Source organism: Callospermophilus lateralis, chromosome 6 (assembly GCF_048772815.1).
Source record: "Callospermophilus lateralis isolate mCalLat2 chromosome 6, mCalLat2.hap1, whole genome shotgun sequence".
Lineage (NCBI taxonomy): Eukaryota > Metazoa > Chordata > Mammalia > Rodentia > Sciuridae > Callospermophilus > Callospermophilus lateralis.
In genome coordinates this window covers 95,140,566-95,166,568 of record NC_135310.1, presented here as the reverse complement: position 1 = coordinate 95,166,568, position 26,003 = coordinate 95,140,566, and the positions used below count along the sequence as shown (strand labels likewise).

Below are 26,003 nucleotides of genomic sequence, written 5' to 3'. Positions count from 1 at the left end.
TTTTTAAAAAGGAGGCTTTTTCAATATCCATATAACACCTGCCTGCCCCAATTATTATACATTCAAAACAGAGAATAAGTAAGGGAGCTATTTAACATCATGTACATTATATAAGTTTATGAATAAACCAAGGATATATATTCATAATAGTGAAATAGTCTTTCATTCACTATATTATTTATAATATGTTAGTATTAAATACCATGTAACAAATATCATAGATCCCCAAATTGAGAAGCACATCTTTTATTAGATTCATCTCTTTAAGGGAATCAAAGACAATACTGTCATACCTACTTGTGGTTGCCTAAATATGCAGTAAATATTTAGCCTATTGCATTACAAAACTCTTTAATCCATAAATTACTCCATTATTTTTGTAAATTTTGTATGTGTTTGAATTTCCTTAAGGATTTTCAAGGGGCATCAGCTTCTTGTTCATAGAGATGCTAAAAAATAATGAATGGTATGATGAATATTTTCAATCCATAGGCATATGAAACATTTATGAAATACCAAAAAAAAAAAAATGTTTAAAAGTGAACTGCTGTGGGTTTGCAGAGTCTTGTCCGTAAGTGTGAAGCTACATGGTCTTTAATCTTAAAATGTGAGTAGATCAATCTAAATAAAAATTCAGTAAACAAAGGAAACAGATGTGGGAGACCTGTGTTTCCCATATAATTCTTTTTTTAATATATATATTTTTAGATTTGTAGATTCTATGTTTCAGTGGAACTGGTTTGAAGACTCATTCTGCCTGATTCTTTTGCTTCATTTAGGTTGAGAGGATTTGAACTAACAATTCATTCTCACTGAGTAAATAAGGCAGGAGATGGAGGATCTCTTGCCACTTGAATAAGAGACAATGATTTTTGCATAAATGCTCAGGTTACTTTTACATTTTGATATATTTAACCATCCCAGCTTTAAAAAATAAGTTGTCATTCTTGACTCTTCATTTTACTCCCACATTCAATCTAGAGCAAAATTATTTTGCCTCCCATTATCACTCTCAATTTTACTCAGTCTTCTCCCTTTTTACCATCTCTGCTAAATTCACATCACCCTCATCTTGATCAGTGTTTGGTACTTTATCTCTTTACCTAGATAAATTTGCTCCCAAAGGTCGTTTTTATAAAATACACATTTGATAACTGAATTTCCTTAATTACACACATTTAAAGGACCCTCTCTCGCTGTTTGAAAAATTAAGTCCATCAGTCCCAAAAGTACCTTTTACAAATATTTTTAGGGTCTGGTTTCTTTATCTCAATAAACCTATTTTGTCACAACAAATTACATTTTATTACATTTTTATTTACATGGAAATTATATTTATAATGACCAAAGATTTTCTTGTTCCATTGTTTGCAGTTTAGCTTTGATATCAAATGTATCCCTGTAATGATCTCAGGCTTTTAGACAGAAGTCAAAGAACACCTCTAGTTGAAGCCTTAAAAAGTTCCACAAAATAGCGTAGGTTACTTTCTACTTGATTCTTTTGCTGACGTTTTATTCATTTCCAGGTTGCTGTTTGTACACACTATTACAAATTTGCTTATAGGTTTTCTTAAGAGAGTGTAAAGTTATTAATTTAAGAAATTTTTCTAACTTATTTCTGTCTTTCATACAAGTTGTGTTGAAAACACTTCATAAATATTTGTTGAATAAAATTCCCATGCAAATAAATTTTATAAAGGTATCTATGTAGAATGAATAGCAATATATGAAGCAATATAAACTTGTGCACTTTACACACACACACACACACACACACACACGTAAAATCTTCCCTAGGTATACACAGGGGATTTATTCTATGAATCCTGTCTGGTAAACCACAATCTGCAAATACTCAAGTCCCTTCCTTAAATAGCATAATATTTGCATAAAGCTACACATATGCTTTAAATTTTCTCTATATTACTTGTTATAAGCAATATAAGGTAAATGCAATTTAAATAATTGTTAAACTGTACACTTTGGGAATAAGGGCAAGAAAACCATCTATATACGTTCAGTAGATGCATTTATTTCTGAAAACATTTTTTTCTGAAGTTGGATAAAACCATATGTATGGAATCCATAGATAGGAAATGCCAACTTTATATGTGTGTAAACAAATTAAATTCCTTTACATTGCTAAAGAAGTGGGAATATTTATGATATTTTATTTATCTTACTTTGTTTTTTTGTCTTTTTCTCCATTTATATATGTGCACAACGTATAACACAAATATTCATACCGACATTTCTGTTTAAACTACTTATAACATAAATCCTTTATCTTCAAAAATCTATTTATCAGATTTATAGTTCTGCCAGACTTAAAATATTTGGAAAAATCTGGAAATTTTTTTTATAGATAAAGAACAATAAAAGCTATGCTTTTAAAATTGAAAGGCAAGAAGAGTTTTCAGCTATATAAATTGCTCTACAAAAAGTATGGCTAAAGAACTAAAGTATGCTATAAATGTACTGATGCCCTGACCTGAGGAGATACAGTAATCCCACTGACAATAAGAAGCATGAGCAATTTTTTTTTTCCTTCCTTACTGCCCACTGTCTCTGATGAAAAAAGTACTACCAACCTAGACTGCAGAATGTGGCATTAAAGTTTAATTCTATCCAATCAGGTAGACAGAGATCATATTCTGACACTGGTTTTTATTGTGGAATAGTTGGAACTTTCTGAAAACTCTTAAATCACTGAAGCAAACTTAAAATATTATAAGTGTCAAAAGGAAACATTAGCAGTTTTAGTTTTTCTTCAGGAATTCAAACATCTATGTACCCACATAAATACAGGATATTTGGACAGTTTAATCTTCAGATTTTTTCTTTTATAGCAAGCTTTTTAAATTATAAATTTAAACTTCTCCCCTTATTTAATTATTCAGATTCCTGGACAATTATTTGCACTAGCAAGTATTATGCATTTAGACAAACCTATAAATTTGAAACTTTATTTTTTTAAAATTTATCTTTTTCACTTAATAAAAATAAATAAGAATAAGCAATAACGTAAATGGGGCTTTTTTTTCTTTTCAATGTGAATATAATTTGTCACAAAATGTGGCTAAATGTGAAATGAAGCTGAAAACATGGATTATAATTTTGGAAAAAATAAAGAAAAGCATCTGAATTTTGAATATTTAATTTTTACAAGTGCAAATGTCAGATTAATCTAGGATTGTAAATACACATATAGATCTTGAACTATTCAACAATGTTTAAAATAAACATTACCCCTTGACAATTTGCATAAACTATATTACTGAAATAATGAGATATTGACCACATTTTTAAAAGTATCTATCTCAATTTTTGCAACTTTAAATTCTAGAAAATGCATCCTTATGTTAATAAAGGTATTCACTTCCAAGAAACATCAGAATTAAAAAAAAAATACGATTTGGGGATCAATCATTAGTTAAAGGGATTCCTTATTAGGTTTCCTTGAAATTTAAATTCTGTACATTTTCATACAATATTTTTTCATACAGGACAAACATTAAACATTCCAAATAATTGTATGCTGTTGAAGAAAGAGAAGTGCTAATCCAGTTTATTCTGTCAGCAGATAATTGAAATTCAACGAAAAAGTTACAACATTCTATGAGTAATTACTAAATTATATTTACTGAAAAAAATATATTTTTGTAAATTCATTCAAAACATATCCCACACAGATCAGTTATAATTGTTTTTCACATATTTAAGTGTATTAATTTTCATGTATCAAATTTCTGAAATAAAAAGAGAAGCTTCTAATAGTTGTATATTCTGGGTTTTAATTGATTCTATAAATCTCTACCTTCATTGATTAATTGATTAATCTATGAAATTTAGACATAGTCTAATTTTCTGTTCAATTCCTTGTTTACATATTTGAAGTTTTTTTGTTTAAAATGGTAAGACATATAGATGTATCAGAAATATATCAATGATTGAAAAGAGTACTACAAAGGATAAACACAATGCAGTATGCTTATTATTTTTTAAATACTTATAATACAGATTGGAAAGTGGAACTGTATGACATTAATTCTTTATATTTATATTTTGAAAAGCCAACTGCAATGCAAATTCTCAATATAGGTAATATATTTTTATTCTTTTGTCTGTGGAATGACAAAGAAAAGTAGAAATCACAATAGCACTAGCAGAGGAGACAGTATAAGGAGTCACCTTCAATGTCAGTTCAAAAAGTTATTCAAAAACTAAATGTTCATCATCTCTAGCAATCAAAAAAATGCAAATCAAAACTACTCTAAGATATCATCTCACTCCAGTCAGAATGGCAGCTATTGGAAGACAAACAATAATAAGTGTTGGTGAGGATGTGGGGAAAATGTATGAGTCTCACTCATACATCGCTGGTGAGACTGCAAATTGGTGAAACCAATAAGCAAAGCAATATTGAGATTCCTTGCAAATCTGGGAATGGAACCACCATTTGACCCAGCTATTCTTTTCCTGGGACTATACCCAAAGGACTTAAAAACAGCATACTACAGGGACACAGCCACATCAATGTTTATAGCAGCACAATTCTCAATAGCTAAACTGTGGAGCCAACCTAGATGCCCTTCAGTGGATGAATGGAAAAAAAAATGTGGCATATATACACAATGGAATTTTATTCAGCATTAAAAGAGAATAAAATCATGGCATTTGCAGGTCAATGGATGGCATTGGAGAAGATAATGCTAAGTGAAGTTAGCCAATCCTCCCAAAACAAATGCAGAATGTTTTCTCTGATATAAGGAGGTTGACTCATAGTGAGGAAGGGAGGGGGAGCATGGGAAGATTTGATGAATTCTAGTTAGGGAAGAAGGGTGGGAGGGAAAGGAAGGAGGAAGGGTATTAGCAAGAATGGTGGAATGTGATGGACATCATTTTTCAAAGTACATGTATGAAGACTCAAATTTGGTGTCAACATACTTCATATACAAACAGAGATATAAAAAATTGTGGTATATATGTGTAATAAGAATTGTAATACATTCTGCTGTCATTATGTTCAAAAAACTAAGACGAATAAAAAAACTGGAAATATGCAAATAGTAATGTAATGGCAATTAAGTGTTTTATTATGATGTTTATATGACAAATCATATTTTAGCATGATTAATTTATTTAAAATACCTAGAATATTTTCAATGAAATGTGAAAAACATACTTCTTCACATTATTTTGAGAACTAAAACATGAAAATATATAGTTGAAAAAACACTCAAAGAAAATTGGCAATTCTAGCAATTGTCTTTAAAAGATCATTTTAAAAAGTTGAGTGGTGGGCTGGGGATGTGGCTCAAGTGGTAGCGTGCTCGCCTGGCATGCGCTGGGCGCTGGGTTCAATCCTCAGCACCACATAAAAATAAAATAAAGTTGTTGTGTCCATCAAAAACTAAAAAATAATTATTAAAAAAATTCTCTCTCTCTTTCTCTCTCTTTCTTTAAAAAATAAAATAAAAAATAAAAGTTGAGTAGCTAATTATAAAGGTTATAAAATTTAGGAGATCATAAGCCATCTTCATATTTGTAAAATGAAATTGAAAATAAATGATATAGTAGTATAATTCTTTATTTGTCTATTGCAAAGGTTTATTTATTAATTTGATAATTAAAATAAACATTTAAAATTATATAATAACTCTTAATCATGATATTTTACATATAGAAATCAAAATAATTTCATGTTTTAAATTTTAATCTTCTCCTCCTGTACTGTTAATAATGTGCTAAAATACCAAAGATGATATCTCTATTACTAGTCCTATTAAGGGAAGTGGGTATTGCTTATTAACCTGTCACTTGTAATATTTTATTTATAAAGTCAAAGAAGACAATTTATTTTTTCTTAGAGTGAGAAAGCAAAAAAAAAAAAGTTGTAAATTTTATATACTAAATGGTCCACCTCACATTCTGAAAATATAAGATCTATATAATGTAAATCACTATGACTGTTGAGACACCAGAGTCTTATTACAAGTATGAAGATTGTTTAATTTGTACCTAAGGTAACGATTGTTGAGAATGGAGTATTTCAGAATCAGTACCCTTACCTTACAACAATCATGAGTTACTTAACTTCCCTGAGCCAACTTTCCTGGTTTTTCTATCCAAGTATATTAGGAAAGAACATTTATTCTTTTTGTTTTTGTGCTGGGGACCTTTTCCAACACATTGCACATACATGCAAGTGCTATCTCGCTGAGCTAACATTCTCAGATTCATCTACCCTTCTTCAAGCATGCTACTGGGAGGTTCACTTAGGTTTACTTGTATCAAATGTTTCATTTAACAATATCTTATGGATACTGAGATACGCAACTTAAAAATTCATTCATTTTTTACTGATTTCCTTGTATCATTTAAAAAGAATACTTGATAGTGGCAGATATCAAACGCGTAATTTAAAAGTTCTTTTACACTCTGCATTGATAGTCTGAGCTAATTATCCTCAGTTTAGTACAGAAAGGATAATAAAACTTAAGTGAATGAGAAGGGCAACAAGATGAAATATTTCCAGAACACGGAGACAATGACCAAGGAGAATCACATATGAAAAGAAATAGAGTGAAGAGAAATTTGCAACTGGAGGGTGGGAAAGTTTTGGAAACCAAAAGGAACTCTGCAAAGACAAAGGCAGAAAGCACCATAGGGAGGAAATTGTCTGAAACAGGATTTCACACGTTAAACACAAACAACTTGCTTTGTTTCACAGCGCTGTGTTTTATAAACTGCTATATACTTATAATCTACACAGTGCAACAGAAAAGAGTATAATATTTTTACTTATTTCTATAGTCCTCTGCTAAGTGAGTCTAATTTGGATTTTAGTGTAATTTCAACATAGTTTTTATGGTTTAATAAAACTTGCATGCATTAAAATGCTATTAAAGTGTTACACATGGTTAATAATACTTATGGACTTCTGAAAGCAGCCATTATTAAACTGAACAAAGTCATTAATGTCTTTAAACTTTGCACTGGGATATAAAGTACAAGAATTGATGTTTAACAGCATCTAGAAGAGAATAGTCCTGATGTCTGTTTGTGCTTCTCTTTTCTTCCGATGTATATATTTCTTTTTATTTTAAATCAAAAGTACTATAAGGGAAATAAATAAGCAAGGCACTGAATTCAAATACTAACTCTCCCAGTGACTCTGGCTTCTGTTTAGGTGTTTGACAGAGTACAAACTCCTTAGGTGTTTGGTTTCTCATCTATGCAATATCTAGGTTGCTAGGGGTAATCTCTATTTCATTCAGCTATAAAAGTCAGTAAATCAACAAGAAACATACATTTGGGTTACAACTAGGGATGACATGATCAAATATTATGTTTTTAATTTTCTAAAAATTTTATGAGCAAATATAAATTTTGTTACATATATTGTATTTGTTACATATTTCAGACCACACTGCATGTACTAATCAAATTGGGTAATTAACATTTTCATCTTCTCATCATTACTTTGTGTTCAGAAATCTAAGCTCCCTCCTTCTCATTATTTATAAAATCTGTAATTTTTTAAAGACACTGTGGTGGAACCCATGACTTCCTACACGCTAGGCAAATGCTTTACTATGGATCTATACCCCTCAGCCCTTCAAGTATTTTAAACATATAAAATCTATGAATGGTAAAGACTTCAAAAATCTCACCATCATCAATCAAGTTTATTTTTTATATTTTAAACATGCATATTGTTAAATTGATATTTCTTCACTAGACCATTATATCACATGAGTTTGGGTTGCCTAAAGCATTACTAAAATTAAGTCAGTTTTAAAATGTCCTTTAATTTCTCCAGAAATCATCTGAAGTACAGCTGTAAACTTATTTGAAGGTTATGTGGTAATATATACCCAGCATTTTAGTAACTGTTTTTTATTTAAAGGTTATTATAACTTGCTTTGCTTGAAACAGTTAATGTTTATTTCAGTATTTACATTTTCTACTCTAATAGGGAAACTAACTATATGTCAGTGGTTCATTCATTTTACAGTCATCAATATTACATTCCATATATTCAGGCTTAACCAGCTAATTCCCTTCCCTTCCTTTCCTTTTCACTTATAGAAACTACCATATTTTTCAGAATTTAGCTACTGCTTCAGGAAGATTTAAAAAAAGAAAGTAAGAAAACTGAACACTAGATATTCTCATTATGTACCACTGTTACAGTCACACAATAATCAAAGAAAGATAATAAAATATTTTCATGAGAAAACTATAAATTATCAAACTATGACTCTACTGTGCCTGTAACCTAGAAGGTCAATTGTAGAAGGAAGATGTTCCAGTGGACCGTACTGCTTAGCAATTTCAACCTAGATTTCAGTAGTCAAAATCCATGGAGTAAAAAAAGGCTTTCACGGGTGTGCCTCTGCACTAATGCATGCATCTGACCCATCACTTAATGGGTCAGACTTATTATTTAAAAGTGTCTTGTTCACACAGAGATAACTCAATGAAGAGTCTAACCAATGGAGTCAGAGCACAAGAGGGGTTTTATGAAATCAGGGTAACAGCAAAGAAGATTAATAAGGCAGGCATAAAAAATGGTAGTAACTGAGACTCAGTGTCAACTTACACAATTCTATAACAACAAAAAAAAAAGATAAACCCACTGACAAGAACTTTACAAAAAAAACTGAACTCTTAAAAAAACTACTTTGTAAACAGAAGATAAGAATATGTCTTGTTAAGTTGTTACTCTAAAACGACCTTATTTAAAAGCTTATAAAGATTGAAAAATAAAAGGATAACTATTCTTTAGGATAGGAAGTTCAGGGTATTGAATAAAAGTTTGAGAAATTAAGAATTTAGAAGGAATGAAAAATGTCATAAATATGGAACGAAAGTGAACTGCATGAAGGACAGTTTTAAGTATGTGATACACAAGATGGAAGCAATGGTTGTGCCCAGAGCAGAATGTAGAATGAATGAATCAATTTTAAAATAACAAAGTAAAAGAATGGTTTTCAAAACTTTCCAGACTTAAAGAAATAAATAACATAAATATATAATTTTCACATATTTTGAATAAACACTTTAGATTTCAAAGATGAAACAACTGAAGGGATGTAAATTTTAAGTTCTCTATTTGGCAATCATTGGGATAAATATTTCCTATATTTTTTTTAATAAAGAAATAAAAGTCATGTCAGCTTCCATGAAAAAAGTCAATCAAATGAATTCAAAATATATAACATTTATGAAAACAGACCCTGCTTTATTTTCTGCAACAATGGAGATTAAAACAAAATATTCACAGCTACTGTATAAACTTCAAAAATCTAAGAAATGTGCAGTTCACCACTCTGTAATGAATACTCAAAGCCAGCAACACAGAAATACTTTAGGTTGGCAGTTTCCAATTGGCTAGGGAATTTTAGGAGATAGTGTACCCCAATCTTTTTTCTTTTTAAATGTGATTCATCGTAAGATTTATGCTGGAAGAAAACTGGTCCTCCTAAAATCATTGGTAAGAAACCAGTCCTATAGAATATTACGTATATCGTTGAGGGCTTAAATATTTTAATATAATAGTTTTAATCAAAATAACTACAAGAATAAACACCTGAAGTTTTGTTTGGATAGTTGTTTTTCCAGTAGAAGGTAAACAAACCTTAGCAAGTTGAATAACTAATAAATCAGCATTAAAAATAGGAATATCACATGTAGTAATGATCTGTACAAATTTTGAAACAAAATTAGGATGAAAAGATAGTAACAAAATATTTTGCCAGATTTTTAAGAATGAGATCTTTCTTTTTGATTCCATTGGTAGAATGCAAAATAGGACTCCAAATGCAAAGTGCATTTTCATTTTTTAAGTAAACGAAAACTGATTATCTTATTATGACTTTAAATAAACATAACTGAATAACCTTTAACACATCTAAACATCTAGTGATTTAACTTGTAAAATACTCTTTCCCAGAACATCTGAGTTTTTTCTGGGATAAAGTAAGGACAGTGTTTGCTTTGCACCCTGATGACTCTGCACAGTGCAGTATGAAAGTCCCTGTAGAAACTGCACCTCTCGGGCAGTGCCATTCACAGTTTTTAAGGGGCTTTCAGACACATTGAATCAACAGTGAAATTTTGGAGACAAATGACTCTAATTTAAATGCAATTTGAATAACCTTGTAGTGTAATAAATGTCTATGCTTGTCCCTGGGAGATGTGCCAGGAAGAGAAGCAGTCTGAATTCCACTGGCTTCATGCTTCAAGAAAGGTCAGCCTAGCTAATCCATAGATAATATTTCCCTAAAAGGAATATTTATAAAAATCTAGGAGCCTATTTTTATTTGAACAAATTAGATTTCCATGGATGAAATCTGATTTATATCATTGCATTCATTGGGATGAATATTTGTTTTGCTTTGTTTACTTAATCCAGACACTTTCTAGGTTATAATCCTGAGGACCCTTGCAATGGTCATTTTTATAAATCTATTTCACACAATTTCCATTTGTATTAAAAATGTATTCTACATTTTATCAAACTTCCAAAATACAATAAACAAAACATATATGTTAAAAACAACAGGATACATTAGAGACAGTAGGATTATAAATATCACACACACATACATATATACACACACACACAGGTGTGTACCCACGTGTGTGTGCATATGTGTGGATGTATGCCAAATGAAGATGGCATGTTAGGCAATACATATTTAATAATAAATGTTTTTAGTGATAAATATCTTCTGCAAATGCTATATGAAATGTTAGTAGTCTTGAGTTTATGCAAAATTTTTTTACCTATACGCTTTATGAGAGATTAAAAAAAAATAGCTACAGCAGGGATTAAAATAAATAAATGGGCAAAATATACCCTAGAATTGAACAAAGAAAATATGGTAGTGGCACTCTTTAATATAAGACAGAATACATTTTATGAAGGATAAATAACTGATGCAATATAAAAATAACAGATATGCTTTACTAGTAAACTATTACTACTAAATTATACATGGTAAAACTGTCAACAATTTAAGATACTGTGATGGAAATACAGCTGTTCACAGATTTTAACTTAACATCAGCCTATCACAAATTAGAGTGAAGTGGAAAAAAATAGAGGTAAAGTATGTATTTTTTCCTAATACCTGGGTTCAATTCACTTATTATAATTGAACAGATAGCTAAATTCTCAAAAGACCAATCACATACATTATATGATCATAAAGCTAAGAAAACTAAAATTCATCTCCAAAGAAGTTAAGAACTATTTCTTAAATAATAATTCATTCAAAAATTCAATGATAGGGGCTGAGCTTGTTGTTCAGTGGTAGAGCGCTCACTTAGCATGTGCGAGGCCCTGGGTTTGATCCTCAGCATCACAAAAAATAAAATATGGTGTCCAATTACAACTAAAAAATAAATAAATAAAAATGCAGTGATAGATGAATTTGCCTTTATAACTCAAAAATTTAGTATCTCCTTCCGGTCTTAGAAAATAGTTATTTCAGTAACAGAAAGGAATCTCTGGCTAAACATTATGGTATAAATGTGAAACATTTATGAATTAATAAACCATTTCCAGGAAAGAGAAGAAATATGAAACATTTATTATTAAAATGAGGTTAACCTGGGAAATATGAAACCTGGCATTGATATGAATAAATAGAATTTGGAAAATATATTAATGCCTTTTGGTAAACATTGATTTCAAAACTTGTGATTATATATATTTAAGATGAAAACTTATTGTAAACTTAATTTCGATGCTTCAAAGTATACTCTTAAACATATGCATATTTTGTTAATTCTGAAAATAATAAAAGCTGACCTGCATTTAAAGGTGGGTCCAGGTTCATCAACACAAATTCCTCCATTCAGACAGAGGACCAAATTCAGATCAGGCTCAGGACAACTATCGATGATTTTTTCACAGTGTGTACCAGTGTATCCGTGTGGACAAATGCAAGTAAATCCATATACCAACTTCTGACAGAAGCCCCCATTTATACAAGGAATTGACGTGCAGTCCTACATTAGGAAACAGAATAAAATGTGATTATTAATGGTAAGACTGTTTTATTAAAATTATGCTTATTTAAAACTATTTTGAGGAACCAATCTGCAAGCTTTTATGATATTTCTTTCTTCCAAGAAACAAAATATGCTTATAGTGATAAAGGATTTTTACTTTTGATTACCAGAAATTTTCTGTCAAATGTTCCATTGTTGACTTTTCAAAAAAAGAAACTATCAGGCCTTATTAAAATATGTACCCTACTAGACAACTCTTCCTCCTCCTAATGAAACTGATACAGCAAATTTCCTCTATAGATAATACCAGGGATCACTGCCCTTATTATTCATGGTATGCCCCAGTTTGCCACAATCAGCCCCAATTTAACTCTACTCTCCAGGGACATGATTTAATAGGATATCCATTAACTCTCAAAGGAATTATGTAGGTTTGATCACGTCATTAAATCAGATATCTCACAATTGTCTTATGTCCTTCTAATAAATCTAAAACATTTATAATAGTAATTATAATTTTTCTGTGTGTGTGGTCCTGGGGATTGAACCCAGGGTCTTGCACACGTGCGGCAAGCACTCTACCAATTGAGCCATGTCCCCAGCCCCAATTGTAATCTTTTGTTTTCCCACACATTAATCCAAACTTACGTCAAATATTTCTAATACCTATAATCTTAGAAGCACAGAAATTCTGTGATAAAAAGAGATATCTGGGTAATAGTTTTTTGTTACATTTAGGTTTCAAAGTATTTTTAAAGTTGTCTTATTTATTCAACAATGACATCCTATTTATTATAAGTATATTATTTGTTAGATGGTGATAAAGTTACCAACCTCACACAGGTTGCTGTGAGAGTTAAATAAAGAATGTAAAGAAAGCAAACTGATACTGTGACCAGCACATAGTAACTGTTCAGTACATGCCCTCCTTCACTTCTTCCATTTCCTTTCTGGGGCCAAACTTGTTAGTCCCTATTGCAGTCATTTTGCCTTTGCCTTGGGTAGAAAATGTATTTCTCTGTATACTTATTTTCTATCATACCATACTATATGCTTTTTATTTTTTAGGTTGTATATGTACTAACATTATAGAAAACTTACATCATAAAAATGATATGACATCATTTTCTAATATAATGTCAACTTAAATGATTTGGATCTATATTTCTGAGAAACACTTTATGGTAAGTTATGACATCATTAATAAAACTGTTTAAAAAGAACCTGCAATGTGCTGTTGACACAATTTCTCAAAGAACATGCACAAACTTGAGTCATTTGTACACTAGGGTCTTAAGTTATTACATCCTCAGGGATAATTATATGTATATATAAACATGGAATGCTTTCTTAGCTTTTTACCTTGAAAGGTTATAATTTTATAAATCTGTCATCAGTTGATACCTATGTTTGTAAATATTTACTGATTTTTTAATAGGTGTTAACAATAAAGATTACATTCATATTATGTACCCAATGGAAAATTAAAGATTTATGAAAATTACCTGAAAGTTTAATTAGTGTCATTTTCAATAAGAAATGGATTGTGCTCTTGAGTATAAAACTCAAGTCATGCCTGGGACCCAGATGGTTATCTTTCTCACTCACCTGAATGATAGAACTTAATATATATTGTCATAGATGCCATTCTGATATTTGTTCTACCTTTGCTGAAAATGTGAACTATGTATGGATATCCAAGGGCACTTCGCAGACTTCCTGAAGGTCCTACAGTAATTTTTACAGAATGTAAATGCAGAATTCCGTAGGGAGTGGCATAGAAACAATGTTGTTTCCCTCTCTGTCCTGTGGCTGGATATATATAGAATGATTTATTAGAAAGCATTACATAAAGTAATTGAATTATACCTCCCATGGGAAGACAAGGGTAGTTTTCAGACTGCCAAGAGTTCTGTCTCTAGGGTTTACAAGAATCTTTTACTAAATTAATTAGAAAGCTTAATGGGAAATACAAAAGAAATTTCTTTTTAGAGAAAATCGAATTGTCATTTGAAGTTCTTGATCTTTCCTGGTTCAAAAATCAAGGAAGATGCTTTTCCTTTTGTTCATCATCATTCATATTACTTCGTTACACTCTATTTAATATAATAAAGTGCTTCCTAAGAAGGAATTCACTAATGTAATTTCAGAAAATAAAAGAAATAAAAGCCTGGGGTTTTGAGAGAAAGAGGTGGAAAATGAGAGGAACATCACAAACCAGGGTGATCTGGACAATTAAGCTGCATTAATTTGTGCTCAAAAGTCATGCCAGGAAATGTACAGGAGTTTGAGAATACCAGAGTAATGACATCAATCCTTCATGGTGGAATGCTGAGTCAAAGGAAACTGCCTGCTGGCCTATGAAAGGGGATGATTTCTCACTGACTTCATAGCTACAGTCTTTCTGAGAGATGTAGTTTTAAGCAATCCTAAAGTTTGTCTTGTGACCTCTGTACTTCCCAGAAGAATAAAGTTATCTGAGATCATCTTTGTCATAATACTTTTCTCATTACTTCATAGGCTTTATTTTTTTGGGTACTGGTATATGTAAGAAGTAGAAATCTGTCTTCAGAGAAGATCTTGGGGAGAGACAAAATGTGAAAGAGAGACACAGGGAACTGTTTTACCTGAAGCCTAGAAACAGTATAAGGTGTCTATTAGGCCCTTACCTTTCCCACAGCAGAGGCCTATTAAGTTTCACAGACTCGTGGAACTTTGTCTAGCACCGAATCAAAACTACTAATGTAGCTCAGTGTATGCTAAACTTAAATCACACATGAATGCCCTGGGTAGCTTGTTAAATTGCAGATGAAAACTCAGTAAGTCAGGGGCCTGGGTTTTTCCATTCCTAACAAACTCCCTGGTGATACTGATACTAACAAAACATGGATCAGGTATTGAGTAGCAAGAATGGAGCGAAAACAGTTTTATTTTACTCACAAACATGAAAAGAAGCTGAAGGATATTAGAGTGACTTTGCCAGAGTCTTACAGCAAGACTGTGACAGAAAAAAAACACATAGACACTAAATATTCTGAATTCCAACCTAGGGCTAAGCACTGCAAATTGTATCTTCCTTTTAAAATAAAATGTTTTGTCTACAAATTTGTACATGTGATAATGCATAAAGTAAAGGTTAATACACTTGAAGTTTATTTCCAATGTAATTTTCGTTAGCCATTTCAATTTTTCTCAAAATATACAAGTTCATGGAACTGAATTAGCTAAAAAGTAGATTTTGTTTGATTTCCAATTTAACCTGACTTTTGGTAATTTCATGAAAATAAAATGCAGCTTCACTTTGTTATTTAAAAAAATAAAATAAGATTACAAAATATCAAAGTCGGGATTCTTACAAGAAATTTTAACTTTTGTTGAAAGTGTGTATGGTAAAACTTCTGGGAAAGAAGGTCACTAAAATACAAGAAAACAGAATAATTTTCCCAGAGACAGCCTGGAATGCACAAACAAATCAAAAATAGGAAAGGTGAATTCATCACAGCTGAATCTAGAATGTCAATTTTACAAATTACACCAGGATTTTTGTTTAAAGAAAACATATAGATTCAAATACATTTAAAAAAAAATAACTAACACTTTGGACACAAAGTCTCAGGTAAACAAAAAGTGTTGCAGAAGAAATCCAGGATGTTTATATCAACCCTATTTGTCCAGATTTAACACTATTTTAGAATGTGCATGTAAGAGTATTCTGGATAAAATTAACATTGAATTAGAGGAGTCTATAAAACAGGCAGCCTCCTAATGCACAACCACCATGCAATTCTTCAAGGCTTGAGAAGATCAAAAGAAATAGAAAGGAGGAGTTCAATCCTTTTTTCCCTGCTCATTGCTTCAGTTTGAACACCTCACTTCCCCTCTGGCCTACAGGCTGGAGTTGACGCCATCTGCTTTCCTGGTTCTCAGGTTTTTGGAATCCGACTGAATCACACCACTAGTTATGATTCTGTGAAAAATGATAACAAAAAAAAAAAAAAATATCTCAAGTATGTAATCCAAATTTCAGGGGTATATTGTGCTCTAACACAATGGCATTCTGAGGGGAAGGTTCACTCGTGGACATAGAATTAAAAAGGTTGAAGACACTGACTGCATTGATATTAAGGAATCTGTAGCACTGTAAGAGATATTGGGCTGGTATTGGTGGCCAAGAATGGCTGGACAATGAAAAGCATCTTCTTTTGTCCTCACCTGTTTTGCTGAGTTTTACAAAGTTTGAGCTCACTCTTGCTTGAGTAGTGACAGGAATCTGCCCTTATCTAAAAGACCAAAGATTTGTAGACTGGAGAATAACTGGCATAGTAAACAAAAGCCTAGGAGAACATAACAGCAGTTGTGTAATCAAATAATACATATATTAAACATTAACATCCACATTCTGCCAGCGCATATGTAGAGAAACATTCTTAATAAACACAGGTATGGTAAGGAAGGATCAGGCTATGAGGTCAAAAGGAAATTTATTAACTATTCCTACTATGATATAGATCATGGTTTGCTCAAACTTCTGCACCTCAGATACAAATAGTGTTTTTAAGAACAATATACTTAAAATATCTTAACTATTCAAGAGATTTTTACAGATTAAATGTGAAACCTCCACACAATGAAATAGTAATAAATAAAGTAGAACTACACATGCTAGTGTAGAATAAACTGCAGTGATAAATTAAGTGAGAAAGTGTGAAATCTGTGTGTGTGTAATAAACATTCTCATTTGTGAGATCTTGTTTATTTTAAAGATGTGTTTTCAATCAAGAAGATAGATATTCTCTATAATAATTTGTAGAAAATAGCTGATCATTCAGTTGGGGAGAGAGATTCCTGTTCAAGCTTTAGGCTAAAAAGTACTCCGATAAACATTCACTTAATATCAAATAAAAAGATAATGAGAAAATACAAGAATTTGTGAGTAAGTTTCTTTTAAAACTGTCACAGAAAACATCACCTTCAGAATTTTGTGATTTTGTAAATTTGGATTAAAAAACATAAAATATTTTGACTGTCAGAATCCAATATATAAGACGGAAATAAAAATAAGAAAATATACATATGTGTATATATATGGTAGACACATAGATTTTTACATATAACTATAAAAAGCCTCTCATAAATTATAGCTCACACTTCAAGATACACAAATACACACATACCCACATACAAACATGCAAAATTCTCTAATCATTTCTTATTTATTTAGGGAAATTCCTTTAGTTCTTTTTAAATACTAAGTCCTCATGAAAAATTTTGTTTTCCTTCATCTGAGAATGTCTTGATTTCTTATTTTATTCTCAAGTTGTAGTTTATTTTATTTCAAGTTAGTATATTTTTATATATTTATGATTAGATATTAAAAAAAAAAATCACTGTCCTGTATTCATGCTTCATGAGAAGGACACATGTCCCTTTCTTTGCTCCATCCACATTGAAAGGAAAATATCTACTCTCTATACTCCCACTCTCTTTTTTTCCATATATGTGTATGTGCATGTGTGCATACATAAAGCACTAATTATAATTTTTCACTAGCCTTGGCATTCATTCGTATCCAGTCATGTGTTTGTTTTTCTCTAGCATCAATTATAATTTTTAGTCCTTGCCTCCAATGTTCAACTTAATTGTTTGCTCAAATTTTCCTCCATCAAGCCCTAATATAAACTAAGCTTTTTTTACTTCTCAAAGAGTTTTACATATAACACTCTCCCCATATTGACCTCAGCTATCTTTTTCCTCAGCTATACTGTTTTTCCACAGCTCTTGACTCTTTATCCTAGAAAAACAGATGTGGACACTAATCTCCAAATGTCCTTCAAAGGCTATCTGGATTATATGACATAGGTAAATAAACAGGTCAGGAAATATGTAAGATAGATGATAGTTTACTTTGCAGCTTGTGGGGCAGAAAAATTTGTCTAATAATTATTTTTTCTTGGCTTCTCATAAGTATTCAATATTTGTAAAATGAATGAACAAAATTACAATTAGAATATATTACATGTAATTGAGAAAAAAATGACAAATTAAAGAAACTTCGTTGCACTATGATAATTAATGCAGATGGTATATGTTTGTAGTAAGACAAAAAAGTAAAGAAACAGGATAATCCCCAAACTGTCCCATATGTAGAGATTTATAGTAGGAAATAGGAGTCACCCTGAATCAAAAGAGAAACAACAGGCCCTTTGATAAATGTTCTTGGGAAAATTGATTATGCCTTTGAAAAAAAAACTTTAAATTATATAATTAGGTCTCTATATTTTATCAATCATAACAATATATTTTCTACATGCTAAGACACTAAAACTATTGTTAATCCTAAAATTTAGTAGATGAAAATATAAGAAACTATCTTAAGTATTGCTGCACGAAAAGATGAGATGCAAAACCCAGTCATAAAGAGAAAGGTAAAGACAATTATGGACATTTCACAATTTACAAGTTGTAAAAAGCAATAATTTCTAAATTCTAGAAAATATTTGTTATTTTTCAGAACCTAGTGGACACTATCCATAACTTAAAATAATGTATACAAACCAAAAAGAAAAGGGTAAGCAAGCCCAAAATGCAAATACTACCAGCCAACAGTTATAAGTAGATAAAACACAAATAAATACAAATGGTAAATAATCACATGGAAAGGTAATTAATATTGGTAGCTACCTGGGAAAATGTAAATTAAAATAACGACATGCTATGTTTTCTTCATCAAATTAGTCAGCACTTTTTTTAAATGACTTCATTTAGTAGGACCTTGGGAAGCTGGCGTGCTCATATTCTCATTAAACAAATGTGGTTGTTTAACATTTATTTAGAATACTCATAGCTATTGAAAAGAATGAGTCAAGGCCCTGTGCATTTTAATAAAATGGTTCTTAAGATATAATAAGTCACTGAGTAATGAAGATAATAAATAGTTTTACATTAAAATAAAAAATATAAGGAAAAAGCATCTAGATGCACATAGCAAGAATATGAACAATTGTCCTCAAAAATTTGAATGTGTATTTATGTGCAAATTCTTGTAGACATTCATATGTCAAAGAAAATATTTATTGAATGATATTTTTAATTCACAAAGAAGAATGGGATACTTATATTCCCAAGAAATATGGTTTTGGAGAGTAAGAAAGCAATATTTGCAGTAGTGCAAAGAAGATGTATGGGGAATTTATTAATTACATTTCCTTTTCCACATCAGGAGCATCTTTCACTGTCTAGAACCAAGTAATAAAATATCAATAGATAATTAAACCTTTTAAAATCAATGCATCTCCAAAAATGTGCTAATCAATTCACTTGCATTATCTTATTTAATCCTCCTGAGAATAAAAAAAAAACTAGTTACTGTTATTACCCTCACTGAATAACTAAAATATGATTTCAGAACATAACTAATTTGTCTAAGATAACACAGCAGGTAACTAGGTACATAGAGATTCAGTTCCACTTCTCGCTGAACACCTCTAATCACCCCCTCCCTCCCTGGGAAAGGGCCATTTTCTAAGTATCTCCCACATCTAATGTGCACCTTCCCACAATGACCCTTTCATGCAGGAATTATTATAGCTATGTTTTACTAATGAGAGGAGAGACACAAATGACTTAAATAAAATACCCATTGTTGCATAAATCCAAAGGCTCTGGTTTGTCTATATTTGCTTCCTTTGCCATGTCACTGTCAGACAAGGCAGCTTTGGAAGACCTGCCCATTATTCCAGGAAGTCTCACAAGATTGCCATCTGCCAAGATCAGATGGTTATCATTTCAGGCAACCAAGATTTCTCAACAGAAAAAGGTTTTCCACATAAAATACTATGTATCAATAGTATCACCTGACTCCTGAAGTTTGGAAGACCGATTCTGAGATTATTGCAGGTGTTACCCACCTCTTGGCTCAGTTTTATTTCCTCCTTTGGTGTCTGGATGAACGTGGCCCTCATCTTATAGATCCATAGAGAGCTCTGTGTCCTAAGATAAGGGAGGAGGTGGCAGATGGAAAATATAGGCCATCTGAGATCCTGAAGATAATGGCCACTTCCAGGATTTAGTTTAAGGAGGGCTCCAGATTGCAAAATTTTATGATAATATGATGTGAAGATGAAAAACATTAAAAGAATCCATTATTTGTAGTTTTTTTTTTTTTTTTTTTAAGGAAACTGAGGAATTCCATAGAGGAAGGGAGAGAGAGTAGTTAAATACTAAGTAATTGTGGAAGAAATGTTCAATTAGTAGTTTGACTTTTATTTTTTATCATTTAAATTTAATAAAAGTATAAACTTACATTAATCTTGACCTCACATCTTGTGCCAGTCCACTCAGCATCGCATGAACATTGATATTTATTAAGGAAATCTATGCACCTGGAACACAGAATTAAAATTAAATTTTTAAATAAGTAAACATTAAAAAAACATAGTTTGAGAAAGCTTCACCATTTTCATTTCTAGTTTAAGTGGAAAAAAATAAACACACTGCATTTCTATCTATTCCATGTGGAGTAGAAAGCAGTCTATTCCTGATTTTTTATCCTTGAAGGTGACTGAACTGAAAGAACTGATCAATTTTCATTTTTGCCATCTTCCCCATGGCAATGGAAAGAAGGAACAGTTCTGAAAGATATAAAGTGTGTCTGGGGCTTATGTAGGAAACTGAAGTCAGCTATAGCCAAACTATACTGCAATAAGCTACTCACCTTAATCCTCCCTTTTCTGCGTACAAAGTCAGTGGCAAGACTAGAAAAACAAAATAATGCTGCAGCTGACAGCATGGTGCCTCTGAGATAGTCTTCTTTTGCCACCTGCTTTTCCTACAAATGTCCCTGTTCTCGATTTTTATATGCTAATATTCTTTCTATGGACAGGTGAGTTGTCACACAGTTCCATAGAGTCACAAAATACCCTTCACGCTCATAGGGATAAAAGAACCAGTCTACTTAGGAACATTTTAAACACTACATATGCCATATTATCTTTCCACAGAGCAAATAATAGAATGTCACATCATCCTACCTGCTATTTCTATTACTGTGAGCAGTTACCTTTAAGCATATTAAAGTCTAATTAATCCACGTTTATTGAAAATTACTTTATGCTAATGAACAGAAATAAAAGAAGGGCAGAGATAATGTATCAGTACATTGCATTAGTTAAAACAGGCAGCATCTGTCATCTTAACTGTACTAAGCTCTTGTTTTATGAAAGAGCATAATTAAAATTATCTTTATCAACTTTCCCTTGACAGTCAGTCTTAAATATTGTGGGTTAAATATACTTTCATACAGTTAATAATAGAAAAAAATAAATATAGCTACCTTCCATGTAGACAAGGATTTGAGAGGCAATCATTTGCATTTCTTTCACAGTGCATTCCAAAAAACCCACTCTTGCAGGCACAGATATAATGATTGATGCCATCAATACAAGCTCCTTCATGGAGACAGGGCTCTGATTGGCATTCATCTATATTTACTTCACAATCAATGCCTACATTAGAACAGACAAGACAAAGATGAAACCACTTAAATGCAAAACTCCAAAGTTTGTTCACTGTGGTAAATATCACCCCCAAATCAAAACCCTTTCTCTGTAGGGACAATTTGACATCCTATGGCAAAGGAAAACATTTTTCAAGGTTAAGCATGTTTGAATTTATGAAATCTCAGACTACTAATTTAATATGAATGAGAAAAAATAAAACACAAGCTTAATCTGCTTTAGGATGTTTGTTTTTACTGTAAGAAGTTATTTGTTGATACTATTAGTGAACTAATGAATTATATCCAACTGTCACTGTGAATACTAATTTATATGATGTTTTGAAATAGCCCTTCATAGCCAAACATTTCTTTCCCACAGGGATTAGGAAAGAGTTTGAAGTGTTGTAAAATTTGTCTTGGTAAGTCTTATTAGTGGGTTTTCTGAGATTTCTAAATAAAACCTGGATTTGGCTGAACACCTGTGGTTTTCAAAGACCAAGTTGTGAATATTTATTAATTAATGACATGTGCCACCCTCTGTGCTTGCACACACACACACACACACACACACACACACACACATACATATACACACCCTGTTATCCCAGATGTGCTCTTAGAGAGAAAATATTAATGTATAGGAAACATCTACAGGACAAAACAAGCAACCTAAATGGAAAGCAAAACTGTGTTTTGTTTCACATTTTTGGAATATTAGAAAAAGTGGAAAATCATTGTAATATGGTAAAAATAATCCCTTTGCCCATTGTTTTCATTTGTACTGAGTATCTACTAATAAAAATTGTCATTGATTGATGTACTAGGCTTTGTGCTAAAGGCATATTATCTTAAAGCTCATGAATCCTGAAGTCAGATCTCATTAACCTCTAACTTACTGGTGAGTAAATAAAGGTTTAGAGAGTTTAAATAAAGCTTTCAGATCACTTATGGAAAGGTCAGATTTCAAATCATGTTTTTTTCTGACCTGGGCTTCAAATCAGTATTTTGAATTACCTACCCTGCCACTAAGGTGATATGTGCACACATGGGTGTTCTGAGTAATACAGTAGATACTAACCAAAAGCCATGGCACCTAAGTTGGAGTGTAGCTCCGTGGAGGAGTACTTCCCTAGAATGCCCCAGGTCCAGGGTTTAATCCCCACCAGGACCCCAAAATGAAACAAAACAAAATAAGCAAATGAAAGAAACATGGTTCTTGCAGCCAAGAATATAAATCTAGTTGGGAATAAAGAAAAACTTATTAAGATGAAGAATATGATAATAACTGACACATAGGCCATTTGCTATCCATCACGTACACAAATTTCATGTTTATGGCTCACAGATTTATATTTCACTAGCCTGTATGACTATGGTAAGCTCAGATGATACTTCCTAATGTCTTCACTCTGGGCCAAGGTTAATGGAGTATACTCTATCTGGGATATTGTCACAATTGTTCAAGAAGTAAAAGGGCATTTCCTATCCCATTTATGTTGGTCTTAGTCATGTGACTTGGTTTAGCCAATGCAACATGGATGGTTTTTAAATCTTCTACCTACATTCCAGTGACCCAACAAAATCATATGACTAAGTCAACCTAAAAGGAATGAAAACAAATGAATGTTCCTTCCACAGGAGCATATATTTGTGACAAAACAATAATTAGTACAGGCACACTAATCAATCAAACTTCTATCTATAAATGAAAATTATTTATTAGTGCATCATGAATTCTTTGAGACAATATAGTAAAAATGTATTGAAACCTATTCTCCTGATGTCTGGGATATATTTAACATTCAACTGCACTCATTCTTCTGGTAAAAAATTCCTCACTTAAATTATGTTTAATTTCATTTAGGTGTTTCCAAAAGCATTCTTATTTCAATTAAAAAGCTAAGTGAAATGTCTGTTTGTATAACCATGTGCAATGCTGATAAGTCAGTGTTAAAACTTTTAGTGACAAAGAAATGATCAATTTACGGATAAAAAAAAATGCATAGGTTGGAGGCCAAATGTTAAAAGGGAATGGGAAAGGAGGAATCCATTGTTTGGAGACAAGGAGACTTGACAAAAAGATACTGCTCTCTCTTATTCAAATGTCCTCCCCTCAGAAGACAGAGTCTCAATTTAACAACAGAAAATATCTTCAAGATTACATTAAAGCTTTTTCTCTTCCTAAACCTGTATTAAGTAAAGTTATGGTTATAATTTGACATAGTAAGTGGACTCCAGAGAGCATAAAAAATGTAAAAATTCACTGACCGAAACATTATGTTCCCTGTAAACCATTATTTTCTGATCTTTAACATCATAGTCCTTCAGCACAATGCATGGCAGCTTCCCTTTTCTCGCTGTTGATGACTCTCTTGTTGCAGTTTCATTGACCTCCTTAATGCTCCTTCAAAAGCTTTATGTGTATTCTTCACATAGGTTCTCAGTACTTTTGTTTCTCTACCAATACTGCTCCCTTCCCACATGACACAAGCCATTGTTTATTCAACCACACTGTTTAAGATTGCATCTCCTTACTCACATACAATTGCCAGTGTTCTGTTTTATATTTTTTTCTTAGTGATCAACTTACAGCATTGTGTAAAATATGCTTATTGTAAAAAAAATTTGTATCTGTCTTTCGCCATTACATGCTTAGTTCTAAGATGCCATGTATTTGACCTGACTATTCAATAATGCATCCACTCAAATGTTTGTTAAAAAATAAATCACTGCTGAATGTGTTGTGTGTGTTTATATTTTGTTTTACATGTCACTTTTGTATTTGTTTTTCTTTAGAAGGCCTGGCTCTTCCCAACTGAGAATAAAGTAGTCCTTGAGAGTAGGGAGAAACTGCTTCTTTGCAACTGTGAGAACTGGAATCAGGAATCTGAAAAGAGGGATGGTGCCTCTGGTAAAGCTCAAGCATACCTGAAGGGTATGCTTGCTTGTGTGGCCAAGGGGAGTATTCAATGGTATTTCTACCAATTCTCCCTAGCAAACAAAGAGACTTCAATGATGCATGGAAAAGAAAGAAGTTGTGGAGGGTATTGAACTTGGTTCAAAAGTATTTACCATACATAAGAACCAGACCATCCAAGATTTAAGTTTCTCATTTGTAAACTATTTATTTAACAAAATGCTTTTAAATTCCATAAAATTCCTGCAAATGACATAATTTCATTCTTCTTTATGACTGAGTAAAACTCCATTGTGTATATATACCACATTTTGTTTAGCCATTCCTTGATGGAAATCTAGATGACTTTCATAATTTGGCTATTGTTAATTGTACTGCTACAAACATGAGTATCCCTGTGTTGCTATATTATGCTGACTTTAATTCTGTATACTTTAATTCTGGTATATCTGGAACATATGTTGATTCCATTTCTACTCTTTTGAGAAACCTCCATACTAATTTTAATAGTGTTGCACTAATTGAAAATTCCATCAAGAGTATAAAAATGTTCTTTTTTTCCCCACATCCTCACCAGTATTTATTACTTCTTGTATTCTTGATTCCTCTCATCCTAACTAAAATGAGATAAAAATCCTACTGTAGTTTTTATTTGCAATTCTTTGATTCTTTGATTGCTAAAGATGTTGAATATATTTTCATATATTTGTTGGCCATTTGTATTTCTTCTTTTTGGAAGTGTCTATTTACTTTATTTACCCATTTATTAACTGGGTTCTTTCTTTCTTTCTTTTTTGATGTTAAGTTTTTGATTTCTTCATTCTGGATATTAATTGTTTGTCAGAAAGGTAGATAGCAAAAAATTCTCACTCGTTCTGTAGGTTATTTCTTCACAGTCTTAACTGTTTCCTTTGTTGGGCAGGAGCTTTTTAATTTAATTTCATCTCATCTATTAATTTTTGGTATTTTAAGCTTTAGGAGTCCTATTGAGTCATTGCCTCTGCCTATATTTTGAGAGTGTTGACCCTATGGTTTTTCTAGGAGTCACAAAGTTTCTGGTCTAATTCCTACCTCATTGATTCATTTTCAGTTGAAGTTTGTGCAGGGAGAGAGATTAAAAAAAAAACTAGTCTCATTCTTTTACATATGGATAACCAGTTTTCCCAGCACTACTTATAAAAAAAAAAAAAAGCTGTCTTTTGCAATGTATGTTTTTGATGACTTTTTTGAGGATCAAATTGTTGTATCTGTGTTTGACCGAGTATTCTATTTTATTTTATTTTATTGGTCTGTGTCTGTGTCTATGCCAGTATCATGTTATCATGTTATTTAAATTTTTATTTATTTCTTATTTTTAATTTTTTTACAATAACTCTGTAGTATAATTAAAAATCTGGTATTGTGATGCCTTCAGCAGTGTTCTAGCCTTAGAATTGTTTTGGCTATTCTGGGTCATTTGTTCTTCCAAATTCATTTTAGGACTGTGTTTTCTAATTCTGTGAAGAACGTCATTGGTATTTTGTTGGGGATTGTATTGAAGCTGGATAGAACCTATTGCTT

At 31.7% G+C, this 26,003-nt stretch overlaps 1 protein-coding gene across 1 annotated transcript in view; it reads right to left on the bottom strand.

The window, feature by feature from the left end:
• The window catches only part of Eys (EGF-like photoreceptor maintenance factor), a 1,514,165-nt gene that overhangs the window by 903,734 nt on the left and 584,428 nt on the right, over window positions 1-26,003 (bottom strand). Inside the window, 3 exon segments of the mRNA XM_077109730.1 lie at window positions 11,828-12,027; window positions 20,333-20,411; window positions 21,362-21,533. Coding sequence (XP_076965845.1) covers window positions 11,828-12,027; window positions 20,333-20,411; window positions 21,362-21,533 — 451 coding nt within the window.